Raw genomic sequence first — 26,918 nt, forward strand, 5'->3', positions numbered from 1 at the left:
TGTTTCCAAATAAGGTCACATTTGCGGGTACCAGGGTCAGGACTTCACATCTTTTTAGGGAGACACAGTTCAACCCACAACAAGCTTCATTCCTAATAACCACCTGTCTACCCAGTAAGGGAGCCATTAATCGCAAACGGAAATGAATAAGAGATTACATGAATTTACAAAAACTTAACTGCAGGGGGAAAAGCATTCAGAATCCATATTCTACTGGTGAAAGGTTAGTTAAAATACAAAAGTTGGGAAAATCTTTCCTTTTGATTTTTAATTTTATAGTTTTTTCTCTAAGACCATAACCTCTCTAGACAATACTGAGGGGTATCTGTAGAGTCTGATAAACAAGTTGCCATCCTGCAGCTTCTCTGCAAGTTTTTTTTTTTCTTTTTGGTATTTTTATTTAATTTTTTTAAATTTACATCCAAGTTACTTAGCATATAGTGCAACAATGAATTCAGGAGTAGATTCCTTAATGCCTCTTACCCATTTAGCCCATCCCTTCTCCCACGATCCCTCCAGTAGCACTCTGTTCTCCATATTCTTTGCAATTTTTAATCATTTTTCAGTAAAGTGTTCCAGCCTTGTGCTTGTTCATTAGAATCACCTGTGACTGCCGAGATTCTGACGGTTGGACTAGGACCTGGGAACCTGTACTTTGAACAGCACTCTAGGCTGTCTTTATGCCCGGGCAAGTTTGGGAAACACAGTATAAGGAATGCTGAAGCAGTTGTTATCCATCACTGTACCGTCTGAATGGTTTGATCTTTGAAGATGATTTGAGATTGAGCATAAATAATGAGAGACAACTTGGTGCTATATATAGGAGAAGGACTCTGCTCAAATATTTCATGGTTTCTAATCTAATGATTATCAGAATCACCTGAGAGGCATTTAAAACTACAGATGCATTCATTCAACTTCAAAGATTCTAATTCAATAGGGGGAATTTTATTAAAGCTTCTTAGGTGATCCTAATAACCAGTCAGGTTTAAAGACCAGACCTCTGATGTAGTACAAAAAGTAAAGTTGTTGGGAGTCAGTAAGTTAGTTTGAATTTAAATGTTGGTTCTTTGACTTTTTAAAAGGATTAATATTCTACTTTGGTGTTTTTTAAAGGGGGCCTACTTACAAGGTGGATATTTTAACTGATTCCTTGTCAACTTCCAATCAGATGAAGGAAACTTGGTGAAAAATTCTTACCATAAAAATGGAAAGTCTCATATTCTACCATTCTTATTTTATGGATTAAGTAGTAATATTTGGGGTGAAATCAAATTAGTAACTGGATGTAAGCTTTTAATTTCTTGTTTAATTACAAAGCACACTGCTTCTGGAATTAACTAATCTTTGTTTTTCTTTAAGATCTGATTATCATGGACCTGCGACAGTTTCTTATGTGCCTGTCCTTGTGCACAGCCTTTGCTTTGAGCAAGCCCACAGAAAAGAAGGACCGTGTACACCATGAGCCTCAGCTCAGCGACAAAGTTCACAATGATGCTCAGAGTTTTGATTATGACCATGATGCCTTCTTGGGTGCTGAAGAAGCAAAGACCTTTGATCAGCTGACACCAGAAGAAAGCAAGGAAAGACTTGGGTAAGGTGCCAGCTCTCAGGGGGCTAAAAGTAATGACATTTCTTTATAAGCCAGCTCATTCTTTTTTTCTCTTTTGGCTTGGCAACCCAGTAAAGTTGTTTGGAACTACATCTTCTGAAAGCTAGCCACAGGATTGCTACCACTAAAATTTAATTAATTGCTTGCTTTCATACATTTCTCCACTGAATAATGGTTTTTACCTCATTCTACAAAGCAAAGTCATTTTTGCACAAAAGCACCAAATGCTACAGGACCCAGATTGAATTGCGTCTTGTTCCCCGAGGAACATTACAGGGGAGGCTTCTCATCCCCGATACTTTTAATTTTTAAAAATTATCTGTGACCAAGTATTTATTGTGCCCCAAGCCAAGCCATTGAGTGGATAATAAACTGCAAATGAGACCCCTGGGCTAATTTCTATAAAGTTGATGATTTCTGAGAATATCCTTTATCCTCTTTGTTTTCATTCTCAGATATTTGCTTAATTAAAAACAAAAGCAAACGAATCATGCCTTTTAGAAGAAATGGTCTTAATGTCCAAGTATTAATTGCCGTTTCAGTAACAGCTGGGTCATAGTTGGGTTCTGTGATCTTAGCAGGCATCTTTGTGCCTGGAAAATTGATGGTATACCAGTTGATAATTTCTGCGCATCTGAGAATGTTTTTGTTTTGGGTTGTTTTGTTTTTTGTTTGTTTTTGGCTCTCCTAAAGCCTTGTTTTTTAAGGAAATGCAGGTTATTTGTTTTGAGAGGGGTAGGGGGACAGAGGATCTTAAGCGGGCTCTGCTACTGACAGCAGAGAGCCCGACGTGGGACTCAAACTCACAGACCGTGAGATCAGGACCTGAACCAAAGTGGGATGCCCCCAATGAAATGCAGGTTAATTTAGTGAACATTTTCTCCTTAATGAGCACCATTGGTGTAACTTTCTGAACTATATTCAAGAGGTTTGTTTGGAAAGTTGTACCACAGAGGAATTTCCAAAAGTATTTTGCCATCATGGATAGTGCTTTGATTAGAAGACATTACGGGGTTTGTTTGGGGGTGATACTTCAGAATAAATTTTATCCTTTCATTGGATTATCTGCTAACTGATCGGTACTATATTTTATTCTTTTAAGAGTTTAAAAAAATTTTTTTCTTTCAACGTTTTATTTATTTTTGAGACAGGGAGAGACAGATCATGAACAGGGGAGGGTCAGAGAGAGGGAGACACAGAATCTGAAACAGGCTCCAAGCTCTGAGCTGTCAGCACAGAGCCGACGCGGGGCTCGAACTCACGGACCGCGAGATCATGACCTGAGCCGAAGTCGGCCGCTTAACCGGCTGAGCCACCCAGGTGCCCCTTAAAATTTTGTTTTATGTTTATTCCTTTTTGAGAGACACAGAGATAGAGTGTGCATGGGGGAAGGGCACGAGAGAGAGAGGGAGACACAGAATCCCAAGCAGGATTCAGGCTCTGAGCTGTCAGCACAGAGCCCGACATGGGGCTCAAACTCACAAACCGTGAGATCATGACTTGAGCTGAAGTCAGACACTTAACCTATTGAGCCACCCAGGCACCCCGAAGAGATTTTTTTTTAACATTTATTTTTTTTGAAAGACAGAGTGTGAGTGGGGGAGGGGCAGAGCGAGAAGGAGACACAGAATCTGAAGTAGGCTTCAGGCTTCGAGCAAGCTGTCTGCACAGAGCCCAGTGCAGGTCTTGAACCCACGAGCTGTGAGATCATGACCTGAGCTGAAGTTGGATGCTCAACTTACTGAGCCACCCAGGTGCCCCCAATATTTTATTCTTAAACACTGACAGAAATACTCAAAAGATTTTGCTATGTAGAATGAGAAACTATCTCCAAACATTTGAAAATAGGAAAAACAAATACATTAAGGACTCAGTCTTCTGTTAGGTTGCTTTTCTAATTTTAAGAGACCATGCTCACTTTTAATCTTATAACTATGCTAACATTTGGGCTAAAAATAGGGGTGCATGAGAGTATTCTCGGTCTTCATGTCTCACCTATTAATAATGTGCATGTCTGACCCATATTTGGGTCTGTACATGGCTCTTCACAGACTTACTCTTAAATAATGAAGGGCCTTTAGACTTGGTGTTAATCAGTGTGTTCTGGCTCTGTATAGGTGGTGGAGTAGCTCTGCTGGCAGTTTTCAGTAGAGACAACGTTCCTTTTTGTCATCAGTAAATAACAAAAGTTCAACACACATGAGCAGACTCCACATTTGATTAGAATAAGATGGGTAAAATCATGTTTTTCGTAGAATGTATGAACAAGTACTATATGCTTCTCCTAAATTTTGGAGATAATGACAAATGAGGTAATATACTATTGTAAGCAAGGATTCCAGATGAACTTTTTTTTTTTAAGCTTCCTGTGGCATTTTAAACATTGTTTTGGTAGGTGACTATATACCAGAGGTTGGGAACAACAGATTCTCCTCCTTTCCATCCATATAGAAAGCAAGTGATGGACAGAAGATCATTGTTCATACCTGTAGTTGCAAAAATTCACTACTATTTTTAAATCTTTAGTAATATCTAAAAACATTTTAAAACAGTTTAATATAGTTTTCCCTTTTTCTTTTTAATTTTTTTTTAATGTTTATTTCAGAGAAAGAGAGAGCACAATCTGGGGAGGGGCAGAGAGAGGGAGACACAGAATCTGAAGCAGGCTCCAGGCTCTGAGCTGTCAGCACAGAGCCTGACACGGGGCTCGAACTCACGAACCATGAGATCATGACCTGAGCCGAAGTCAGACGTTTAACTGAGCCACCGAGGCGCCCCTAGTTTTCCCTTTTTCTTAAGAATTTTGACAAATAGAACATACTTATGTGTGTATTCTCCCCCAGTCACTCACAGTGGTCTTAAGTCTACTTAATTTTCATTTATGTGTCCTTCAAATGAGGGTTTGTTTGTTTTGAGGTGGTGATCCTAAATATTAAAAAGTTCTCACACTTGGTGTAGTTGCTTTAGAAATGAACTAGAGCAGTTCATCATCCTTTTTTTTAGGTCACAGGTCAACCCCTTTGAGAGTCTAAGGAAAGCAAAAGACCCTTCCTCAGAACAGTGCACGTAGGAATATATATAAGATTTTGTATGCTGAATATTTCAGGAATATTATGAACCCTCCTGGAGCCTACTTACTGATTTGTTTTTTGACTCTTGAAGAAAGTAGAGTAGAGGCATATGTTACCTCTTAGGAGAAATAACATAAGGTCCACTAAGTGCATTGTGTCTACCCTGGAATAAATGCTTACTTGATGGCATCATAACTACATCTGTAGGTCACAGGAAAACAACACCATTAGCTTCATAAATTTGCACCGGCCTTTAGAGCTAGTGCCTAAAATGGGACATACCCACTTCCAGTGTGTTTTCACAGCTGCCTGCAGGCTGGATGGCCAGCAAGATAAGAATGGCTTTTATATTTTTAGATGGTTACTAAAGTATAGACATATGTGACAAACCATATGTGGCCCACAAAATCAAAGCTATTTACTATCAGTCCCTTTTCGGAAAAAGTTTGCCAACATCTGGGCTAAACCATTTGAGATATTTCTGTTGGAATAAATAGAATGGCATTCAGCCAACTTCATTAACAAAAGCCCCTCTTGAGCAGTTATGTGCTCTTTATCTGAGAGATCCTTATCTGAGTGACCCTCTTTAGGCTGTTTAAAATTTTCATTTGAGAATGGGAGGCATTCTGATACCTTACCTTTTTTTTCTTAATGGTACAGTAGCACTATTGCACTATTGGTAGTTAGTACCATTTGGACGTAAACTAGGTCCCATTATAGATAATGCAAAAGTTTTTAATACTGGTATAACTTAATGTGTTAATATTTTTTAAAATTCCAGGGTTAAAGTTACAAAAAAACTTTTATGTCCGTGTAGATAGAGGAAGGTATTTAAGAGATAGCTTCTTGCTGCTTTACCTTTTCTATTAATACTTTAGAGCAAAAGCTGAAAGATTACATATTTCGTGAAGGAGTATGCTTGTTAAATTAGAGAGTTTAAGTACTAGCCAGTTAAGGCTAACAACATACCAATATCAAGATGATATCATACGATATCTTTTCATCGTATCACTAGTAGTCTGTGATTTTAATCACTTTCCGATGTTGTATTCATGAAATGAATGCAGACTGGGAAAAGACATTATTTGCTACCAAGTGACAGTCTTTGTCCATCCTGCAAATAATAGAGCATAGGAGTATGCCAAGATTTCACTTGGACATCTTGATTTGAAGTTCCTATTCCATACTGGGCCACTTGGTTGACTTTTCATAGGTTGTCTTAGCCTTTATAAGTGAGCGGTTGCATCTTTAGGGATTTTCATATCATGCACTTATTTTGAAATTCTTAAGTTAAACTGAGATGCCAAGCCTGGAAGAAAAGCTCATGAAGGGTGAAGTATATTGATTCTTTAGCTTTGTAGTTTTGCTTTATCATCTGTATTCTCACCCTCTCAACTTATTAACATTCTCATAATCTCATGTATGTCAGGGGTGGACATTCTTACCACATCATTTCCTCAAAGTTCTCTGTTTTTGTGGTTCTATGTGAAAATCCAAGTCAACATAGTATATAATTAGCTGTTAGCTATTTTTTATAACAAGCATGCATCTGTCCTTTTGTCTTTGTGTACCTGTGTTGTTGTTTTTTTTCTTTTTTGGTTTTGGGGTGTTTTTTGTGTATGTGTGTGGGTTTTGGTTTTTTGGCTTTTGTTTTTTAATAATCTTGAGGTATAAGTGATCCCAGAACTATCTTTGTTATCTTTATATTTTTAACAAAAGTGTTTTGTTTTTTTTTTAAAGCAGCTGAACTTTTTAAAGTCTGGTTTACATTTTTGAATTTTTAGAAAACCCTATCAGTGATTTGTGATTATTTACCAATAAATTGAGATTCTCCTAAAGCAATAAAGAAAAGCATAAGGATTTGCTTGTCATGCTCGCTTCGGCAGCACACATATTGGAACGATACAAAGAAGATTAACGTGGCCCCTGCACAAAGGGCAACATGCAAATAAAAAAAAAAAGATTTGCATGTTGTTTGATACAAAGAATGGAGAACCCAGATAGGAATGGATATTCACTCCTGGATTCTGACCATTGGCTGTAACTGACCCCTAAAAGGATGAGACTGGGATTGCTTTTGCGTGTAAGTGCACCAGCCATGGACTGTACTTGCCTTGTCTAGATGGCTCGTTACCAGTAACAGGCCACTTAAGAGAAATATTTTCAGTTGCTTATCTGGAAGGTTTTTTTTTGGAGACAATTTTTATGTCCATGCTTTAGCCCTGGGCAACACCTGTGGTCACAACACACACCTGGCTAAGTCTGGAGCCTTGTGTCTTTTTAACCTCTTGCTGGATTTCTCTGCATTTTCTACAGAAAGATTGTAAGTAAAATAGATGGCGACAAGGACGGGTTTGTCACTGTGGATGAGCTCAAAGACTGGATTAAATTTGCACAAAAGCGCTGGATTTACGAGGATGTAGAGCGACAGTGGAAGGGGCATGACCTCAATGAGGACGGCCTCGTTTCCTGGGAGGAGTATAAAAATGCCACCTACGGCTACGTTTTAGGTAGGTCCCTACTATCTGGGGGAAAAAGCCTTGTGGAGCTGGCACCTTGAAACGTAACTGTTTTGTCTTGTAGAATGATTGTAGATAAAATAGACGTGGATAAAGATGGGTTTGTGACGGAGGGGGAGCTGAAATCCTGGATTAAGCACGCCCAGAAGAAATACATATATGACAATGTTGAAAACCAATGGCACGAGTTTGATATGAATCAAGACGGCTTAATCTCCTGGGATGAGTACAGAAACGTGACTTATGGCACTTACTTGGGTAAGGGGCAAGATGTCAGCCTGATAGAGACCATGGTCTTGAGTCAAAGAAACAAATGGGTCACACAGTGAAGGAAAGGAAGAAATTGTGCACTTTAAAAATAGTCCAAATGCTGTGAACTGATTTCCCTTTATTAACTTTAAATGTGTATATTAAGTATTTTAGTTTTGTAAGGTCCGGCATCTTCTACATCTTTAGCATTTCAGATATTATTTTAGCAATTTTTCATTCTGTGATCCCTCAGATCATTTTTGGAGCAAATCTGCTCTAAAAGGCATTGTTTCAATAATGCAAAGCAAGAGACTTTGAAATATCTCTTGACGTGGTCACGTTAAAGTGGTGACCCTGAAATTCAAGCTAGATTCCTGTATAACTGGTGAGAATAGGAAAATTACTGACCTTCCATAATAAAATAAAGATCAAATAGCTTTCCTTGATAAAATTTAACAATTTTAGTATGTCTGCTTACTGAAGTTTAGAAAAGAAAATTTCCCATTTGTTTTCTCTGGCACATGAGTTTATCAGCCTGCTATGCAAATGCTTCAAGGCAAATGTGATTGCTTTCTGTTGATTTGGTAGCTTGTATGCTTGGGCCACCTGTTAGTAATCTTCTTTTACTTATTACACTTGCCTGTTGTTGAATGCTAGGTGGCAGTCTTACTGAGTTGATGATTAGGGTGTTTTTGTTATGCGATTCCTCTTCGTAGTTACAATTTGAGATAAGAATGTATAAATGTCACTTCTTGCATTTTTATCCTGGAAATGAGGCAAATTTCTGGGTTAAAGCAGGCATTCTCCACCACTGATTAACAAGCAGTGAGTGTATAATGGTCCGTTTCCCCCACTGGATAGCCAGCTGTCTGTGTTAATTACAGGACTGCATGCATTTCTAGTGAAGAGACTTTTATTTCTGTATTGAGCTTGTTCTCATTCCTAAGACGAAAGTGGCAATCTTTCTTCATGCTTGACACTTAGCCAAGAACCAAACATATCCTTCACCCAATTAAGAACATGTGTATTAAGAAGTCAGTGCAGATGGAGAGGCACCCGTGTTTCTTGCTTTCTGGCTGAGACTTAGCACCCTCCTGATTTATTTGGACTTATAAATACAGAGCAAAGGCTAGGTTATTGGTGATCTAAACAGAATGGTGTGTTAATAAATCTCAGTTCAGACCTAGGCACTTACTTGCTACCCAAAATGAATTTTAAGCTCTTTGTATGATTATGTGCATAAAAATCTGTTGAGAGCTCCATTGCGCTCTCAGGTCAAATGATTCAATGTAATGGGTATTTCTGCTGAGACTGAATAAGCTGAAGCACTGGCTAGAGAAGCAATATCTTTATAAGGCATCTTTCCCTGGAGGCATGTGGGTGGATAGCACTCGGGGTAATGAGGTGGCTTACAGAAGCGCTGAGGGTTTTTTTTTTTTTTGGTGAGAGTATGTTCTTGATTTAATCTTGAGTTCAAGTATAAGTCATCTTAGCTTTTAATTAAAATCTGTCTTAATGAATCTGCTTTCCACAAAAGGAAGGTTAACACTGTTTCTGCTACAAGCAAAATATGGAATACTAAGATCCATCCTGGCTATCCCAAAACTAGATCAAGAGCCTGCTTGAAACTGCAGGCTGGCTAGCACAATAAGCTGGTACTTAGGATAGATATGGCACCCCAAACAATGACAGCAAACACATGAATTTAATTATTTAAAATAAAATATTTTATCTTTTGTGTGCATGTTATCAGGCTACTTGATTCCAGTCACCACATTTTACCCTGAGGTGGAGAGAAGGGCTCTTAGTTAAGAATCTAGTCTTGTTGTGTCAGTTGTCTTCTGTTACCTTTATTTTGTTACGGAGTCGGTACTGAAACTTTGTTTAGAAGAGACGACTTAGTATCTTTAAAAAGTGTATTTTCCTTAAATTCTCCATCTTCAACCTATTATGGTTTTGAGTATCCTGTATAGTCACGATTCAATAAGCTGTCTTACTGAATTTTGACGCTCAACAAAGAGTGAAGTTTCAAACTGCCCAAAACTCTCTCAAAACAGAGTGGTAGTTTGTTTTTGTTTTCCAAACCGTGCTTGAAATTTGGAAGGACTGAACTTTGGTATCGAAAGTCAGCAGTGTGATGTTATTGTTAAAGGGGCCTTGTGGGTTTTTTTATAACACTAGTGCCATATCTTTCTTTATTTAAGCAATATGTTCTAGGAACAATTGTTTCTTAGCTTGATTGTGGTGTCTTTTACATTTCATGATATCTTCACATGCTTTCTTTTGGTCCACACAGCAGATTGAAAAGGTTTTTTTGTCCATTTATTTTGGGCTTTTTCCTACAGATAACTCCTTCAACTTAAACTGAATTTCATTCTTCTAGAGACTAAATAGCTACTGCTTATATAGTTCAACATCATAACAGATGGATAGGTCCAGAAACAGTTTGGTTGTAATCTAATGTTTACTTTTTGTAACAGCTGTATTGAGGTATAATTGGCATATATAGGACACTGCACATATTTAAAATGCACAATTGATGAGTTTTGACATAGGTATATACCAGTGAACCCATTCTTACAATCAAGATAAATGAACTTATCCATCACCCGAAAAAATTTCCTCATGTCCCTTCATAATCCGGCTTACCTTCCCTATCCCCTATCCCTAGGCAACCTCTGACCTGTTTTGCGTAACTCTAGTTTTACATCCTAGAATCTTACATAAATGAGGGAGAGGGGTGGCAAACGGTACCTGTAATTCATGGTAGATAATCTGAGTTGGCTGAAAAAACTGAAGTGTGACTTTTCAAAGGGTAATAATTCTGTTGCTTGAATCAAAGTGACCTTAATATGAGATAGAAAACCTTTGATATCTAGCTTCTCGGTGGGAGTCGAATCTTTAATAAAAATAGCAATAGCTAACATTTATTGAAAGCCAGCTATATGCCAGGCACTATTCTCAGCACTTAGATTTATTTGCTCATTTACCCTCATAGCAGTCCTATGAGACAGGCACCATTATTACCTCCATTTAGATTGAAGCACAGTTACTTGTCCACAGTCACACAGCTAGGAGTGGTAGAGTTAGGATTCAAACCCAGATAATATGATTTTAAAACTACCACTGCCTCTCAGATATAACTAGAAAGCTGGAACCCTCTAGTAGCCTTAACACCAAAAATAGTGAAGCAGTACCTAGGTTAGCCAAGGAGCCAGGGTTCCATGTTGGATGGCAAACATTTACATTCAACTTGGACCTGACTTTGATGACCAAAACTAATGTTTTCACACTGTTAACAATTTTACCTGTGTAATCACGTTGTTTCTTCATTGCTTGGTTTATCCTTCTTGGAAATTGATTCCTCAGCCCATACATTTTCATGTTTTGTGGAAGTCTGTTAAAACTTGACCTAAATGTTTTGTTTTCTAGATGATCCAGACCCTGATGATGGTTTTAACTATAAACAAATGATGGTTAGAGATGAGCGGAGATTTAAGATGGCAGACAAGGATGGAGACCTTATTGCCACAAAGGAAGAATTCACAGCTTTCCTGCACCCTGAGGAATATGATTACATGAAAGACATAGTAGTACAGGTTGGTGGAGAACAGTGATTCTCAGCAGAAACTCAGTTTCTCTTTTTGGGAGAATGGCTATATTTGGGAGAATGACTTATTTAAGTAAGCTCTAAGCTCCAGGGTAGGGCTTGAACTCAGTGACCCCGAGATCAAGAATCCCATGCTGTAATGACTGAGCCAGCCAGGTGCCCCAGGAAAATCCTTTTTTTTTTTTTTTTTTTTTTTAATGTTTATTTATTATTTTGAAGAGACCGAGAGTGAGCAGGAGAGGGACAGAGAGAGAAGGAGACACAGAATCTGAAGCAAGCTCTGAGCTGTCAGCACAGAGCCCAGTGTGGGGCACGAACCCACAATCCTCAAGATCATGACCTGAGCTGAAGTTGGACGCTTAACAGACTGAGCCACTGAGGCGCCCTAGGAATATCCTATTTTTAAAAATATCTCATAACCAGGACACCTAGGTGGCTTAGTCAGTTAAGCATCCAGTTTCGGCTCAGGTCACGATCTCACAGTTAGTGAGTTTGAGCCCTGTAGGGGGTTCTCTGCTGTCAGTGCGAAGCCCACTTTGGATCTTCTGTTCCCCTCTTTGCCCCTTCACCACTCAACCAACCAACCAACCAACCAACCAACCTCCCTCCCTCCCTCCCTCCCTCCCTCCCTCCCTCCCTCCCTCCCTCCCTCTCTCTCTCTCTCTCTCTCTCTCTCTCTCTCTCTCTCTCAAAAGTAAACATTAAAACAAAATCCCATAACCAGTGATCAGACACTACTGAAGAATTGTCACAGAAGGCAGTTACCAATAAAACATAAACTGTAGACTTTATAGTTTTGTAAACATGAAACATAGACTACATAGTTACAGACCTACGGGTCATATCTGTTAGAATGACTTCATGACTAGGGCTACTCCACATCATTATCGGCTTGGTGGGATAGGTCATTATTAAATAATGCCAGTGTTCCTCCAAGAAGATTCATAATTATTTAGGGTTGAAGCATAAAAAATAGTTAATATTTTACCATTTTTTCGGCTAGAAAAACAGCAACTTCCTATGCTTTAACCATACCCACACGTGTACATGTTTGTTTTTAAAATTTTTTTTAATGTTTATTATTTTTGAGAGAGAGACAGAGTGTGAGCAGGTGAGCACAGAGAGGGAGGGAGAGACCTAGAATCCGAAGCAGGTTCCACGCTCCAAGCTGTCAGCACAGAGCCTGATGTGGGGCTCGAACTCATGAACTGTGAAGTCATGATCTGAGCCAAAGTCAGATGCTTTAACCGACTAAGCCACTCCCACGCCCCTAACCATACCCACATGTTCATGTGTGTTTTTAATGAATGATAAATGCCTAAACTAATTCATCCAGATACTAACTTTAATAGTCTTTTCTTACTCTCTTTTGTCCAGGAAACAATGGAGGATATAGATAAGAATGCTGATGGTTTCATTGACCTGGAAGAGTATATTGGTAAGTCTGTTTCTCCTGTTTTTCCTAGAGGAAGCTGAGAAGTTGTGGAAGTGTGTTTGCCCATAGAAATAATTTACCCCTGGGTAGCTTCGCTGGTTGAGATTCTGACTTTTGATTTGGCTCAGGTCATGATCTTACCATAGTGAGATTGAGCCCTGCATCGGGCTCTGCGCTGGGTATGGAACCTGCTTGAGATTCTCTCTCCCTCTGCCCCTCCCTGTGCACCCCACAAGTCTGAGCTCTCTATTTCTCTCTGAAAATAAACAGGGGCGCCTGGGTGGCTCAGTCAGTTAAGTGTCTGACTTAGGCTCAGGTCATGATCTTACAACTCGTGAGTTTGAGCCCAACATCAGGCTCTGTGCTGACAGCTCAGAGCCTGGAGCCTGCTTCAGATTCTCTGTCCCTCTCTCTGTCTGCCCCTCCCCGCTCATTATGTCTCTGTCTCTCTCAAGAATAAACATTTTTTATGTTTTTTATATTTGAGAGAGAGAGACAGAGTGTGAGCAGGGGAGGGGCGGAGAGATAGAGACAGAATCTGAAGCAGGCTTCAGGCTCCAAGCTGTCAGCACAGAGCCCAACATAGGGCTCAAACTCACAACCATGCCGAAGTCGGTGGCCCAACGGAATGAGCCACCCAGGCACCCCTCAAGAATACACATTTTTTAAAAATTAAAAAAAATTTTTTTTAAATGAAAGAAATTTTTTTTAATGCAAATTTAAAAATAATTTGGGGTGCCCGGGTGGCTCAGTCAGTTGAGTGTCCCACTTCAGCTCAGGTCATGATCTCACAGTTGGGGGTTCGAGTCCTCCATCAGGCTGTCTGCATTCAGTGTGGAGTCTCCCCTTCAGATCCTCTGTCCCCCAACTTTACTCCTCCCCTGCTCGCTTACTTGCTCTATCTCTCTCTCTCAAAAATAAACATTAAAAAAAAATAATAATTTACCCCATGGGTCAACTCTTAGCACATCATTAAGCCAGACCAGCATGAGGAATAGTGGGTCATGATAAAGTGTCTGTAGCAGCACTGTCCAATCAAAATGTAAATGTGAGCCACATGATATATTTTTACTTTTTAAAAAAAATTTTTTTAATGTTTATTTTTGAGAGACAGAGCACAAGTAGGGGAGGGGCAGAGACAGGGAGATACAAATCTGAAGCAGGTTCCAGGCTCTGAGCTGTCAGCACAGAGCCTGCAGTGGGCTCGAACCCATGAACCGCGAGATCGTGACCTGAGCCAAAGTCGGCACTTAACCGACTGAGCCACCCAGGTGCCCCATGTTATTACTTTTCTAATAGCTACATCAAAAGTTTTTTTTTAGGGATTCCTGGGTGGCTCATTCGGTTAAGCATCCAGCTCTTGGTTTTGGCTCATGATCTCATAGCTCCTGAGTTGGACCCCTGGGTCAGGCTCTGCGCTGACGGTGTGAAGCCTGCTTGGGATTCTCTCTCCCTCTTTCTCCGCCCCTCCTCGGCTGGTGTGCACGTTCTTTCTCAAAATAAATAAACTTAAAAAAATTTTTTTAGCATGATTAAATATATTTTATTTAACCTAGTAATCTAAATTACTTTCATCATGTTATCAATATAAATTATTAAGAATTTTTTTCATACTGTTTGCAGAAGCATCTTTTATACTTACAGTACATCTCTGATCAGACCAGCCATAGTTGAAGTCCTTGATAGCTCCATGTGGCCAGTGGCTGCCATATTGGATAGCACTGATACAGTGCATTCCAGATGCCCATGGAATTGACAGTAAAGAGTTGTAGGGAGCCTAAACTGGTGTTAGGAAACCCAAGAGAAGAATATAGGGAATAGGATAAGAGATCAGTGGGTGACCAAGTTGCCAATTTCTCTTAGAGTATTTCCTCATTTCTACGATATTCTGTTTGTATTTTCTGTCTAGGCCCTCTGTTCCCTTTTTTTTTTTTTTTTTTCCACCTGTCCCTTGAATTGAGCAAGTTACTTTTCTCAGATTTTATCTAATTATACTTGCTCTTTATATTTAGGGTTATTCCCATTGAATTACTCCCTGAATATTTACCATTCTTCAAAGACTCAGTGATGTGTTCTGAGTTTTTTTAGAGAAAAAGGAATGAGCAGTGGAAGATCTTCCTTCCTTCCTTCCTTCCTTCCTTCCTTCCTTCCTTCCTTCCTTCCTTCCTTTCTTTCTTTTTCTTTCTTTCCAAAATGATTCTTTTTAGTGGAGTTCATCAGCACAGAGGAAGTAAATGTCTGGCTGCATTTACTGAGACTGCTTCAAAGTTGACTGTTTCTACTTTTAAATATTTTATCTTTTCATTCCTGGCTTTTGCCATTTTATCACTATTGCTAAAACTGAGGAACTCATTTGAACCTCCAGAGGAGAGGAATTAAGTTTTATAACTGGTAAGTACCATCATTTATCAAGCATCGAGGTCAAATAAGGAGATATTTCTTTCTACCTCTCCATCATACATATCCAAGGGCAGAGGAATTGTATTTTGAAACTGTTAAACCAAGTGTGTGTGTGTGTGTGTGTGTGTGTGTGTGTGTGTGTGTGTGTATTTCTTTTGCAAACCATCAACTAACATAAACACTTACACCAGGGATACTGGACTTTGTAAACCTAAAAGTCCCCAAACAATATCTTCCAGTTTCTAGGGATATGCTAGTTTCTGCCCTATTGAGGAGAGAGATCATAAACAAATGGTCAGTGCCTGTTACATTTAGCATGAGTTATGCTGTTGAATTTTTTATTTAAACTTGTTGTAGAACATTGCAAACATGTACAAAATTAGAATTCCATGTACCTGTGCCCAGCCCTAACAGCCGTCTACTCATGGCCGGTCCCTTCACATCTGTAACCAATCCATTTCCTTACTTTTTTTATTATTTTGAAGTAAATTCCAATCATCATCTCATTTCATCTCTAAGCATTGCATTATGTATCCTAAGAACATTTTAACGTAATCTCAAAAAAATTAATTTTAGTGTCATTATACAGATTAAATCCTTTTTAAATAGAAATTTAAATAGTATTATTTTTATCCTTACTCATCTATCTTTGAAATGCACTTACATTACATTGTATATTCTAGTTTCTATTAAAAGGATGTCTTTTGGGGGGCTTGCGTGGATCAGTTGGTTAAGCGTCCGATTTTGGCTCAGGTCATGATCTCATGGTTCGTGAGTTTGAGCCCCACATTGGGCTCGGTGCTGAAAGGACCTTGCTTTGGATTCTGTCTTCCTCTCTCTCTGACCCACCCCTGCTCATACTATCTCTCTCAAAAATAAACATTAAAAAAAATACTTAAAAAAAAGTATGTCTTTTAAGCACACATTTATTTCCTCTGTAATTCAGAATTTCCCCATATGTGTACTATGAAAGGTCTCGACCCACAGGACAGCTAAGGCAGGGCACTGGCCCGGTGGATCATACAAATATTACATTTTCTGAATGTGCTGTAGCATAGAAAAAAACAGGCAAGTCCTGTCCTGAGGTACTCCTCCTTTGTTTAAAACAGAAGTAGTTCGGGGCGCCTGGGTGGCTCAGTCAGTTAAGCGTCCGACTTCGGCTCAGGTCACGATCTCACTGTCCGTGGGTTCAAGCCCCGCGTCAGACTCTGTGCTGACTGCTCAGAGCCTGGAGCCTGTTTCGGATTCTGTGTCTCCCTCTCTCTCTGCCTCTCCCCCGTTCATGCTCTGTCTCTGTCTCAAAAATAAATAAATGTTAAAAAATTAAAAAAAAAAAAAAACAGAAGTAGTTCTACTCTTAGCCCTCAATGTTCAGGAAAATGACAGTACCGACTGTCAGGTGACAATAATACATTTTAGTAATGAGTTCATCCTTTATTCAAGGGAAAACAGCCCATAGACTGGGGATCATTGTGCCCAACACGCAGTGGAGCGCTCTCTTCCCAAGGGATTTTGGGCAAGAGCCGAGTTTTATAGAGCATTAGAAGCAGCAGCGTAGAAACAGCATGACTGGCTAGCAGGTCCTATTTTCTAGGGTCAGGTAAACTAGCTGAATCTGAGTTGGAGGATTGTGATTGGTGTACGTTAAATTTCCTTGGCAGTATGGTGTTTCCTCTAAGTGCAGGCTAACTTGTGTTCAGATTTGTGACTTGGGCCGTCTCCATTTTGTGGGTTCCTACATATAAAACCTTTACCACAACTAAATACCTTTGCTTAGAACTGCTGGAAACCATTTAGACGTATATAAGGTATGCTCCCGTACCTTGCATACAATGCACATACACTGATGTATACCTCAGGAATCTTCAGACTTTTTCATTCACATAATTCTAAAAAAATTTTGACGAAACAGTATTTTATTGCACATTTTAAAATTGGTATCTTTAAATAGCTGTAAAGAAGAATCTCTGTTGGTTGTAAATACTGAATTTCAAAGTACCTTAACTTTTAAATCTAGTAAAATTCAGGTATACAATACCAACTTCTTAGCCACCAGCATTCATAGAAGTAATTTGAACAAACTAGCTTTAGAAGATAATAGTAAATTCAGATTTGGACTGAGTATTCAGTAATACCAAAAAATTGATTTTGTGAAACATGATAATGACATTATGGCTATATAAGAAAATACCCCTTATTATTTTTAGAAGTAGGTTCTTAAAAAAATGTTCTGAAGTATACTTAGTAATTGGTAGACAGTTTGGGCTTCTAGTCTACACTTCTCAAGTTTTCTTGAGAATTTAAAATAGCACCTTTCTAATACCAATAGTCAGGTTTAACTAGTTACCTTGGATTGAAAAGGAATGTAGGAAACAACTATCTTTTGAAAGTTAGCCTTTATCTTTCTGGATGTTAGTCATCTCCCTTTATTTTTTCAATTTTTAAGGGCTAAGGATTCTTTTTGGACTCACTAACTCAAAATCAACAGCTGGAAATATTCTTAAAGGTCATTAATTAAACCTCAGGAAAATGCCTTGCTTTCTCAGGCCTCTCTGACCTATAAAATAGCCTTGTAACTGCTACTACGTTCCAGATGGGGGAAAAGTTAAGCCAGATTAGCATGTGGCAGTCTTGGGAAAAATACTCACCTTTTGTATTACGTATGTCTATGTACGTAGGTGACATGTACAGCCATGATGGAAATGCTGATGAGCCAGAATGGGTAAAGACAGAAAGAGAACAATTTGTTGAGTTTCGAGATAAGAACCGTGATGGGAAGATGGACAAGGAAGAGACCAAAGACTGGATCCTCCCCTCAGACTATGATCATGCAGAGGCAGAAGCCAGGCACCTGGTGTATGAATCAGACCAGAACAAGGTAAGTCTGGCCAGGCCCAAACAACCTAGCAGTGATCAAAGTCTGTTTCTAGGGGATTACCTAAAACATTCCTGTTGAGGTACACAGAGCATGTAAGGTCTTAATTAGTCTAAGTCTGCTGCAAATCTTAAGTTGGCGATTGAAAACTTACAGGGCAGTGCTAGCTATATGATCTCATTTTAGAAATCCCTTTGCCCAGTGTTCACACCATTGGAGGCATTTGGCTTCAGCAAAGAGCCTCTGTACGTAGCCTGTGCCCAGCATGCTTCATCTGTTATCTTTGGATCCCCAGGAAATTTTCCCTAATTTTTTTTCCCCATTATTTCCTTTGTTCTTTTACCTATCATAGGCTCATTTTCCCTACTCAAAGTTGGTCATCTCCCTCTTTTTTTTTATTTTTATTTTTTTTTATTAAAAAAATTTTTTTTTTATTAATGTTTATTTATTTTTGAGAGAGAGAGACAGAGCTCAAGAGGGGAAGGGCCAGAGACAGAGGGAGACACAGAATCTGAAGCAGGCTCCAGGCTCCGAGCTGTCAGCACAGAGCCCAATGCAGGGCTCAAAGTCACGAACCGTGAGATCATGACCTGAGCTGAAGTCAGACGCTCAACCGACTGAACCACTCAGGCACCCTGATCATTTCCTTCTTAAATATGCTTTTTAAAACTAAATTCTTAGTAGTTAGGTTGTAAATCAGCTTTTCTCTGGAGCCTGTTAAAATTGTCCTCAATCAATTATCTGAGGCATTTGGTTCATTAAAAGAGTGGTATTATCACTAAGCCCTGTCACCTTTTCAGCAATATGAATGCTTTGCTTAGAGTGAGCTGAAAGTCAATCTAAAGACAGGGGCGGGGTTTATATTCTGAATATTTCTCCTATCTAAGCCTGTCTTCTGTTTCAAATGCAGTGTTTTATCATCAAGCCTTTTTAAGGGTCGGTCTGTTTTGAGTTCTTGCTTCAGTCACTTAAAGTAGCCAAGTGCTATGTCCTGACTGAGCTATGTGAGAAAAAGAAACTCATAAGGTCAAATCTTGGGAATCTGGCTTACGTAATGTTTGAGATGAGTGTCTCAGCCTTCATTTGGGGTTATGTCTGGAATCTGATTGGTGGCTAGAGTGTAGTGGGGGTGAGGACTATGTAAGGATGTTAGCAGATTTCATTGTTCCTGTGAGGCAGTGACTTGATTCACTTTATTTTACCCAGTTCTTCCTATCTCTTACCTATACCTAGAAGATGTCCCACATCTTGCTTGACATATCTCTAGCATTAAGTTATTGAGCTATATTATTTCCATTCTTCCAGTTTTAACTTAATAAGAAAAATGTATTAATTGTTGCTTTCTTCCCTCTGTATGTGGAAGGGGTCAGGGATGAGGATTGAGTTCCCATTTAATTTAGTGGAATTAGAATCTCAAATCCTAACCCCTTTTGTTCTATAGCAGGGTTTCTAAATTTGAAATGGGAAATCTGTTTTGCTGCAATTCACTCTTCTCTCTGGTTTCAGGATGGCAAGCTTACCAAGGAGGAGATTGTTGACAAGTATGATTTATTTGTGGGCAGCCAAGCCACAGATTTTGGTGAGGCCTTAGTACGACACGATGAGTTCTGAGCTGCAGACAGAAGAACCTGCATTTCTTCAAAAGTAATTTATTTTTACAGCTTCTGGTTTCACATGAAATTGTTTGCGCTACTGAGACTGTTATTACAAACTTTTTTTAAGACCTGAAAAGGCGTAATGAAAACCATCCCGTCCCCATTCCTCCTCCTCTTTGAGGGACTGGAGGGAACCGTGCTTCTGAGGAACAACTCTAATTAGTACACTTGTGTTTGTAGATTTACACTTTGTATTATGTATAACATGGTGTGTTTATTTTTGTATTTGTTCTCTGGTTGGGAGTATGATATGAAGGATCAACATCCTCAACTCACGCTTGTAGGCAGATATTAGCCCTTCACTCTTTCTCAACCCTTGCCATATAATTTTTATAATTCTGACTTAACTAATTTTTTAAAGCCTGAGATCAATGAGAAATGTTTAGGAGAGAGAAAAGGGAAAAAAAAATGCCCCACAATTAATATTTAGAGAGAACACTTAACCTTGCCTGTTGAAAGTATGTTTTATAAGTAGTAGGGGCCACGTAGTCCATTCAGTTGCTATAGGTCCAGCAATTGATCGTGGCATTATCTGGGCAAGGACAGATCCCTGTGCTGTCAGGAAGCTTGGCTCGACTTGATTTTGTTCATTTTTTTTCTTCCCAGTAGGACTAGCTGTTTGCTAATTTTGCTGGGCACAGCTGTGGTGGGAAGAGTTAGGGCCAGTGTCTTGAAAATCAAGTAGTGAGTGTGATCTCTTTACAGAGTTATACATAGAAACAGCTGGAAAATTAAGGGAAAAATACAAGTGTTTTCAGGGCACACTTTTTTCTGGGTGTGCATCTGTTGAAGTGCTCAAGACTGTCTTGCCTATTGAATCACTGTAAGTGCCCCATTCAGCTCCTATCTCCCCAGGTGTTCTAGGAATTAATCTTGCTTTCACTGCAGTCAAATTGTATTCCTTTCCAATTATGTCATTGAAAGTGCCTTTAACAAGAGAAATCACTGAATGAGGGTTCTGTTAAGAAACCCTAAAATAGATTATTTGGACCCCCTTACATGAAATGAAGCTTACAACCTCCCAATGTATTGGGGACTTTTTTTTTTTTTTCCTTTCCTTTCTCTTTCAGACAGTGGTTAAATAGCAGTATTAGTTAGGAGCTTGGTTGCAGTGTTCTTATCTTGTGGGCTGGTTTCCAAAAACCACATGCTGCTGAATTTACCAGGGATCCTCATACCTCAGAATGCTAACCACTTACTACCAGGCCTATTTCTGTGTCAGCTGAAGAGCTTGAACTCAGACTCAAAGATGAGAGGGCCTACATAGAGGACTCTTTGGTTTGAGGACCATTGCTCAACCTTCTTGCCTTTGACCCAACACTCCCTTTGCCCCCATTTCCCCTTCTCCCCACTGCCCCCAAAAAGTTTATCATGGATCAGCAGATTGCCAATCCTTGTCAAAGAGGGACATTGTAGAAAGAGCTGAAGAAGCCACCTTCTGTTCCCAACACACTTTGCCCATATTTTATGTAATACGAATTCTGTCTTTTTTGGTCCCTTTCTTACAGATGGACCTCTTTTGAGAAGAAGAATTGTATTCCAAACTTTTTTAGCCCTCAGGTTATTAAGATAAATATATGTATATCTAACCTTTATTATTTCATGTATCTTTATGGATAATACATTCAGGTGGTGCTGGGTGATTATTATAATCTGAACCTAGGTGTATCCTTTGGTCTTCCATGATCATGTTGAGGTGGACTACTTGGCCTGGTAAAATGCCGGATTATCATGTAACTTCATCCTGGCCTTTGCATTGAGCTCTTGAGAGTAGATAAACTCTTTTAAAGTTTAACCCCAGCATAGGGGAGTGGAAATCTCTGCTCTCCAGATTCCCCATTTTTATTGTTAAGATCAGAGATAATAATGTCAACTGGGATTAAAGAGAGCACATGAGTTGTGTGGCAAGACAGCCTCACAGCTCACTAGGTACAGAGAACCCAGGCCTTATGTTAAAGTTACTCACTTAGAAAGCAAACCTTCAATACGCTAAAATGGCAACTTCTGGATGCTGGGTGCTCAGCAGCAAGTGTTATACTCTAATCTCTAATGATCCCCCTGGATTATCTTTTTGGTTTAAGTCAAGCCTGAGGCTGGTGAACAGTGGCTACACACCCACATTGTGTGTTCTGTGAATGCTAGCTCTCTTGAATTTGGATACTGGTTATTTTTTATAGAGTGTAAACCAAGTTTTATATTCTATAATGCAAACAGGTACCTATCTGTTTCTAAATAAAACTGTTTACATTCGTTGTGGGGTACATATGTCCTTTATTCTTTTAAGAAATGGAACTCTTGCTTAGAATTACAGGTGCTATAAAATGTCAAAGAAAAGGAGGTCTCCCAGAGGTTTACTGTACTCCCTCCCATCCCAGATAAGTTCTGCCTTCTCCCAGATTAATTACCCCTTTCTTATTTCTGAAATCTTCTGTCATCCTTCTCACTACAGCTGTACCCCTTCTCTGCTTTCCTTAGGCTGTATAACTGGAGAAGAGCCCAGCTGCTCATTACATAATTATCTGATACCAAACACAAGGCATTCCTGAATGTACACACGACATTTATCTTGATTTTTATTTCAAAAAGGCTTTTACAGGGGGAGCATAAAGTACAAGGTAAAACAGTTTTTTCAACACTTTTTGAACATTATAAACTGTATAAAGGTGTGTAAATTCATTCTGAGAACGTGAAGAGAATTAACTATTAATACACAGCTTAAGACAGATATATAGGTTTAGCCAAATTGGGTGGGGAGCACCTGGAATAATTCATGCTGGCTCAGGAGCTTCTGGACACAGCTGTCCCTGTCAGAGCTATAGTGATGATTGGCGGTAATGGCATAAAGAAGTTCTTTCAAACCCCTATTTGGGGCCTACTTGAGGTTTAGTTTGTTCTTTCTATCTCTCTCTCCCATTTCTAAGATGTTTATGTTTGTTCTAATTCAGATTGTATCATCTTAGAAGAGAGCCCCAGTAAGGGCGGGGGAAAAAGCTATTGAAAAGGAAGATAATTGTTACCCATACACTGAAAAATCAGCCATACTCCTTTATAGTTGCCCCATATGTAGAAATCAGCTCTCGGGTGCTGTCAATGGTGCCACTTAGAATTGGAGGATTGTTGACATGGCCTTTGGAGTGGTCTATAGTAGACCCAGCTGGAACAGCAGCTTTGTAGGCAGGAAAGGAATGGTAGGAAAATGGGAAGTTGATGCCCCAAATTTGCCATATTCCCCTTCCCATCTTCTGCATTTGTTAGTAGCTTGGTTTTTGAGAGAAAGAAGGAATTCCCTAAATGTGAAATCCTAGTTGCTGCAAATAAGCCAATATGGCTCCTTAGTTTGGGCCAACCTGGCTGGAAGAGAGAGCAGAAACTTCAGTTTTCTGGGAGCTGGACATTTCAGAATCATCTGTCATGGACTTCCCACACACCATCTCCATGATGCAAGCTCGGAACTGGAAGGAAAGGGCAGAATTGGAGTTAGTCCCATGCAGACCAGTACAGAAGAGATGACATCGGGAAATGGCAAGAGATCTCATTCTCTGTATCTCCAAAGCCTCGCACAGTGCCATATACCCAGCATCTCCTCGTGGTTTGGAATACATCTTCCCAATCCTGAGAGCTACTGCAGGGCCTACAACAGTAATCCCTCCACATTTTGGCTCAGAGGTTCCACTGTTGGGAAACCTCACAAAGCAACCTGCCTCAATAAGACACTCAAAAGTGGTGCCAGAGTAGGCCTACCCACCCACCCCTCCATTACTAGAAGGTGCTCCCAGTTGAAAAGGATTGCCAATTTTGTTTCCATCCAAGAGTTTTGAGTCCCATCTCTGAAGACGAAGGAAACAAAACAGCTATTAAGAATTCTCAAAGCAGGGGGTTTGCCCCACAAGATAGGAACTCTCCTAGATTCATCTGAGCTTGGGTTTTTTTATTAGCTCAGTTTCAGGATTTGGGATAGGAGGCCACCTGGTACCTTCAGATGATAAACTGTTTTAGAGACTTACGCATATGTTGTTATTTCTGTGCTTTGCATATGCTCCTGCAGGCTGGAAGTTGGGAAGGATTAAGAACTTGTGAAATGGAAGCACTAGGAATTTAGGGTGATGGTTAAATCTGTTTCTCAAGAAAACAAAACCCTTCCACTTCTCATCCTTCCCTTTGGAGCAACCTGACTTTTATGGCTCAAATTCTGTTTTCTCTGGGTTCTATTACATGGTTTCAATGACCAAGCCTTTCTCCCTGTGCTTATTACCGAGAGCTTCCCTTGTTCACCCCTAGAAACCTTTTGACTAGAGTCCAAGGTGCTCTGAATTAAAAGTCATTGGTGAGAAAAGAACCAGGTCTCATGAACTAGAGTCTCATAGGAATGTAAATAGAGAGCTTTACCTGCTTATTCATGAAGCAGTAGATGATGGGGTTGTATACACAAGCACTCTTGGAGAAGAAGGCAGGAATGGTGACAAGCCGTAAGTCCAGCCCATGGTTACGGTTGTTGACCATGTACATGGCCATCGCAGCGTAGGGTGTGTAACAGACACAAAAGGATCCCACCATCACCACCACCATGCGGCTCACCTCCCGCTCTGCCTTCTGGGTTGAGGCTGACTCCTGTTGCTGGGCTGCGACCTGGGCGGAGCACAGAGAAACATCCTCTTCCCGGCCCTCAACTCCCAGATCTCAACCCTTTTCCACCAGGGCGGCGTCCGCTCCCATTGCCTCTCTCTGTCCCAGCTTCTGGCCTAGCGCCTCTTGTTCTCCTTCCTTGAGGAAGACCAGATGGAGATGGCTGTCTGGTCTTTGACATTGGAAGGGATCACAAGAGTCTCTTGACACACATTTGAGCAGAGAGGACCCCACCCTACTCTTCACACCATTTCATCATTCTCCCTGCCCCCACTTCCTTCACTGCTTTCGGGTATCTCCTCTACCTGGCTGTGAACATTTCCAGATGTCAAACGTTCTTTCTTTTTTTAAGTTTGTTAAGTAATCTACACCCGACGTGGGCCTCGAACTCACGACCCCAAGATCAGGAATTGTGTGCTCTTCCGACTGAGCCAGCCAGATGCCCCCAGAGGTCTTATGTTCTGAAGCACTCACCCATTCTTCTCTCCCATCTTGGAGCCCCCGACCCCCTCCTCCCTGAGCCTCACACAAATCACTCACGACTCTGAGGGCTCCCAGCAGCTGCGTGTAGGAGAAGCAGATGAGGGAGAGAGGCACGATGAAGCAGAAGATGAAGAGGAACCAGGTATAGTACTCGCTGCGGTATTTGGTGCCCACGGTGTACCAGTCAGGGCCACAGGAACACTGCAGGCCCTCGGGGATGAACCTGCATGGGACCAAGCACTCACCCACTGGACAGGCACTTGCTCACCGCGGGGTTCACCACAGAAATGAGTGGAGTGGAGCTGAGATCCTGGATTATGCTCTCCACTTAGAACCCAGAGGATGCCCACGGACCTTCAGGCAGGGGCAGTTTCTGTCTTTACCAGCTGAGGCTATAGCAATTCCAACTGCAGGATAAACGTTAGCAGTTGCCTCCCACAGCCCTTGCCCTCACCTACTCCACCCGCTCGTTAAAAGCGGAGGTCAGAGACGAAGGTCATCCCCAATTCTTTCCACCCACGCCAACCTGAGCTCCTAGCTAAATTAGCACCACTGCCCTACACTCTCACCGGCTCCAGCCAAAGAAGGGTGGGATGGAGACGCCAATACCAATGGTCCAGGTAGCCAGGACCACCATCAGCGCGTGCTTGGAGCTGAAGCGGAAGTTGCCGAAGGGCTTACAGATGACCAGGTAGCGCTCAAAAGCCAGGAAGGCCAGTGACCAGCCTGTCACCAGACCTGTAGTGAAATGTGAGGGCAATTGGGGGTAGATGGGCCCACCCGGCCTGGCAGACAGAATGGAATACTAACAGGGTGGAACAAGCATAGGGAGACAAAGGGTTGGACTGGTGGTTGGTGTGGAGTTTGGGACTCAGTTGGTCAGATTCTAGTCTGTGCTGCTTTATACCCCGGTGAGAAAAAGCACCAAACTCCTTTTCCCCAGACTCCTCTTTAGGGGCCCACTCTAACCCAACAGTCTGGTTCCTGGTTCCAATCCTAGAGCAGTCCTTTGTCTTCCCCCCCGCCCCCCCAGTCTCCTTCCCCTGCGTACCTGCCGTACAGCCCATGAAGGCCTCCCAAGCACAAACATGGCGGCCAAAGATGAAGTATGCGTGACAGCTGGTGATGAAGACGATGGAGACCGAGGAGACGCAGTAGAGGAAGCCCCCCAGGGACACATTGACCAGAATATAGTTGAGTGGCTGTCGCAACTTTCTGTAGCGGAGGGTGGCCACCAGCACCGTGGCATTGAGTGGTGTTCCTACGAAGAAGACAAAGCCCATGAAGACCGCCTGGAGGCGGAAGGCCCAGACAGGGGCAATGTGGTACTGAGGCCCATCCCATGGCCCCACCAAGGAAATGTTCTTGAACAGAAAAAACTCCTCCTCCCCTGTCATCTTACTCATGGGACGCCCCCCACCCTCTGATTCCTCTTATAGAGTACCGTCCCGCCACTTCTCCCCCACCTTGCAAAGAACCCTCTCGCCAAAGCCACTTTTGGTCTCCTTGAACGATCAGTACTGATCCTAAGCCTCCTAAGGACAAATTCTGAGATTAGAGATGTCCAAGCCCCCACCTAAACCTCCTTTTGTGGGCCCAAAGCCGATTGCGTGTTGAGAGGATAAAAATATTGGGCTCAAAGAATCGACATGCAGTGCTGGGTGCCGGAATGAATAGGCGGAGTCAGCTCACTGCAACTGGGAGATGCTGACCCATATTTAATAGAGATGCTTCATCACTTTTTTGTGTGTGCGTTCTCTGAATGGCGCTATTGAGGGCGTGACTTTGCATTTGGCTTCTGGCACCACCACGTCCCTACAGGCTTCCGCACCCATCTGCTCTTTTGTGGAAGGTGGCCCCTAAGTCTCCCTTTCCAGAGGTCTTGGGCTCACGGCCAGCCTGGGAACCGGCCTCAGGCTGCAGGAAGGGGCAGGGAACGGGGAGCACCCAGGGAGCACCTTAGTCAACGGCCTTCACAGATGGGTACGGGGCATCTTGAAAATGCTTGAAGTCTAAGGCCTCCCTGGCTGCTTCTGTTTCTTCGTGTTGAGTCTACCCAGAGGATGTATGTTTTCTACTCAGACCCCACCCCGCCCCCAGCCCGTCTGAGGTTGCTTTGCTCACGGGCCCCCCGCCTTTAGCTCAGCAGTACTCAAGTTACCACGGTCTTGCCCTATCTGCCCTGGAGTCCTGCCGGGCTCTCGCAGCCTAAGTCAAGACCTCTTCCGTGCAGCGCCCCCACCCAGTGAGGCCAGCTGTGCTCTAAGCTCCACCTGTGCCTACACTCAACACTATACCTCAGCTCTGAATGTACCGTCTTCCCCACCTCCGCAGACCCAGAATGCAGAGATAAAGGTGACACACTTTAAATACTGATACGTGAAAG

General features: G+C 41.3%; 2 protein-coding genes and 1 non-coding gene across 5 annotated transcripts in view; 2 read left to right on the forward strand and 1 right to left on the reverse strand.

The window, feature by feature from the left end:
* Positions 1–22,054, forward strand: part of CALU (calumenin) — a 31,337-nt gene extending 9,283 nt beyond the window's left edge. Inside the window, exons 2-8 of one of the 3 annotated variants that reach the window (XM_042971757.1) lie at positions 1,363–1,594; positions 7,000–7,193; positions 10,884–11,050; positions 12,439–12,499; positions 17,575–17,774; positions 19,278–19,415; positions 21,902–22,054. In XM_042971757.1, coding sequence (XP_042827691.1) covers positions 1,374–1,594; positions 7,000–7,193; positions 10,884–11,050; positions 12,439–12,499; positions 17,575–17,774; positions 19,278–19,382 — 948 coding nt within the window. In that variant the 5' untranslated portion in view covers positions 1,363–1,373 and the 3' untranslated portion in view covers positions 19,383–19,415; positions 21,902–22,054. Of the gene's footprint in view, positions 1–1,362; positions 1,595–6,999; positions 7,194–7,266; positions 7,461–10,883; positions 11,051–12,438; positions 12,500–17,574; positions 17,775–19,277; positions 21,679–21,901 lie in introns of those variants that run through there. The other 2 variants (XM_007078059.2, XM_007078060.2) reach the window with 2 other exon arrangements.
* Positions 6,556–6,659, forward strand: LOC122236798. The gene has a single exon (XR_006215051.1). It is a non-coding gene; the product is annotated as a U6 spliceosomal RNA (small nuclear RNA).
* A 264-nt stretch (positions 22,055–22,318) lies between the features above and the next one.
* Positions 22,319–26,011, reverse strand: OPN1SW (opsin 1, short wave sensitive). The gene is made up of 5 exons (XM_007078061.3): positions 25,584–26,011; positions 25,102–25,270; positions 24,590–24,755; positions 23,813–24,052; positions 22,319–22,878 (listed from the first exon to the last, which is right to left on the reverse strand). Exons 1-5 carry the CDS (start codon positions 25,936–25,938, stop codon positions 22,759–22,761), a joined length of 1,050 nt encoding a protein of 349 aa, XP_007078123.1. The 5' UTR covers positions 25,939–26,011; the 3' UTR covers positions 22,319–22,758.
* Positions 26,012–26,918: the final 907 nt, after the last annotated feature.

The sequence above is a fragment of the Panthera tigris genome, chromosome A2 (genome assembly GCF_018350195.1).
Source record: "Panthera tigris isolate Pti1 chromosome A2, P.tigris_Pti1_mat1.1, whole genome shotgun sequence".
Classification (NCBI taxonomy): domain Eukaryota; kingdom Metazoa; phylum Chordata; class Mammalia; order Carnivora; family Felidae; genus Panthera; species Panthera tigris.

Coding starts and splice junctions, on each gene's coding strand:
- OPN1SW (XM_007078061.3), bottom strand. CDS start 25,938: ATGAGTAAGATGACAGGGGAGGAGGAGTTTTTTCTGTTCAAGAACATT. Junction 25,271..25,583: donor CTTCATGGGCTGTACGGCAG/GTACGCAGGGGA, acceptor ATTTCACTACAG/GTCTGGTGACAGGCTGGTCA. Junction 24,053..24,589: donor TGCTGGGAGCCCTCAGAGTC/GTGAGTGATTTG, acceptor TGCTCCGCCCAG/GTCGCAGCCCAGCAACAGGA.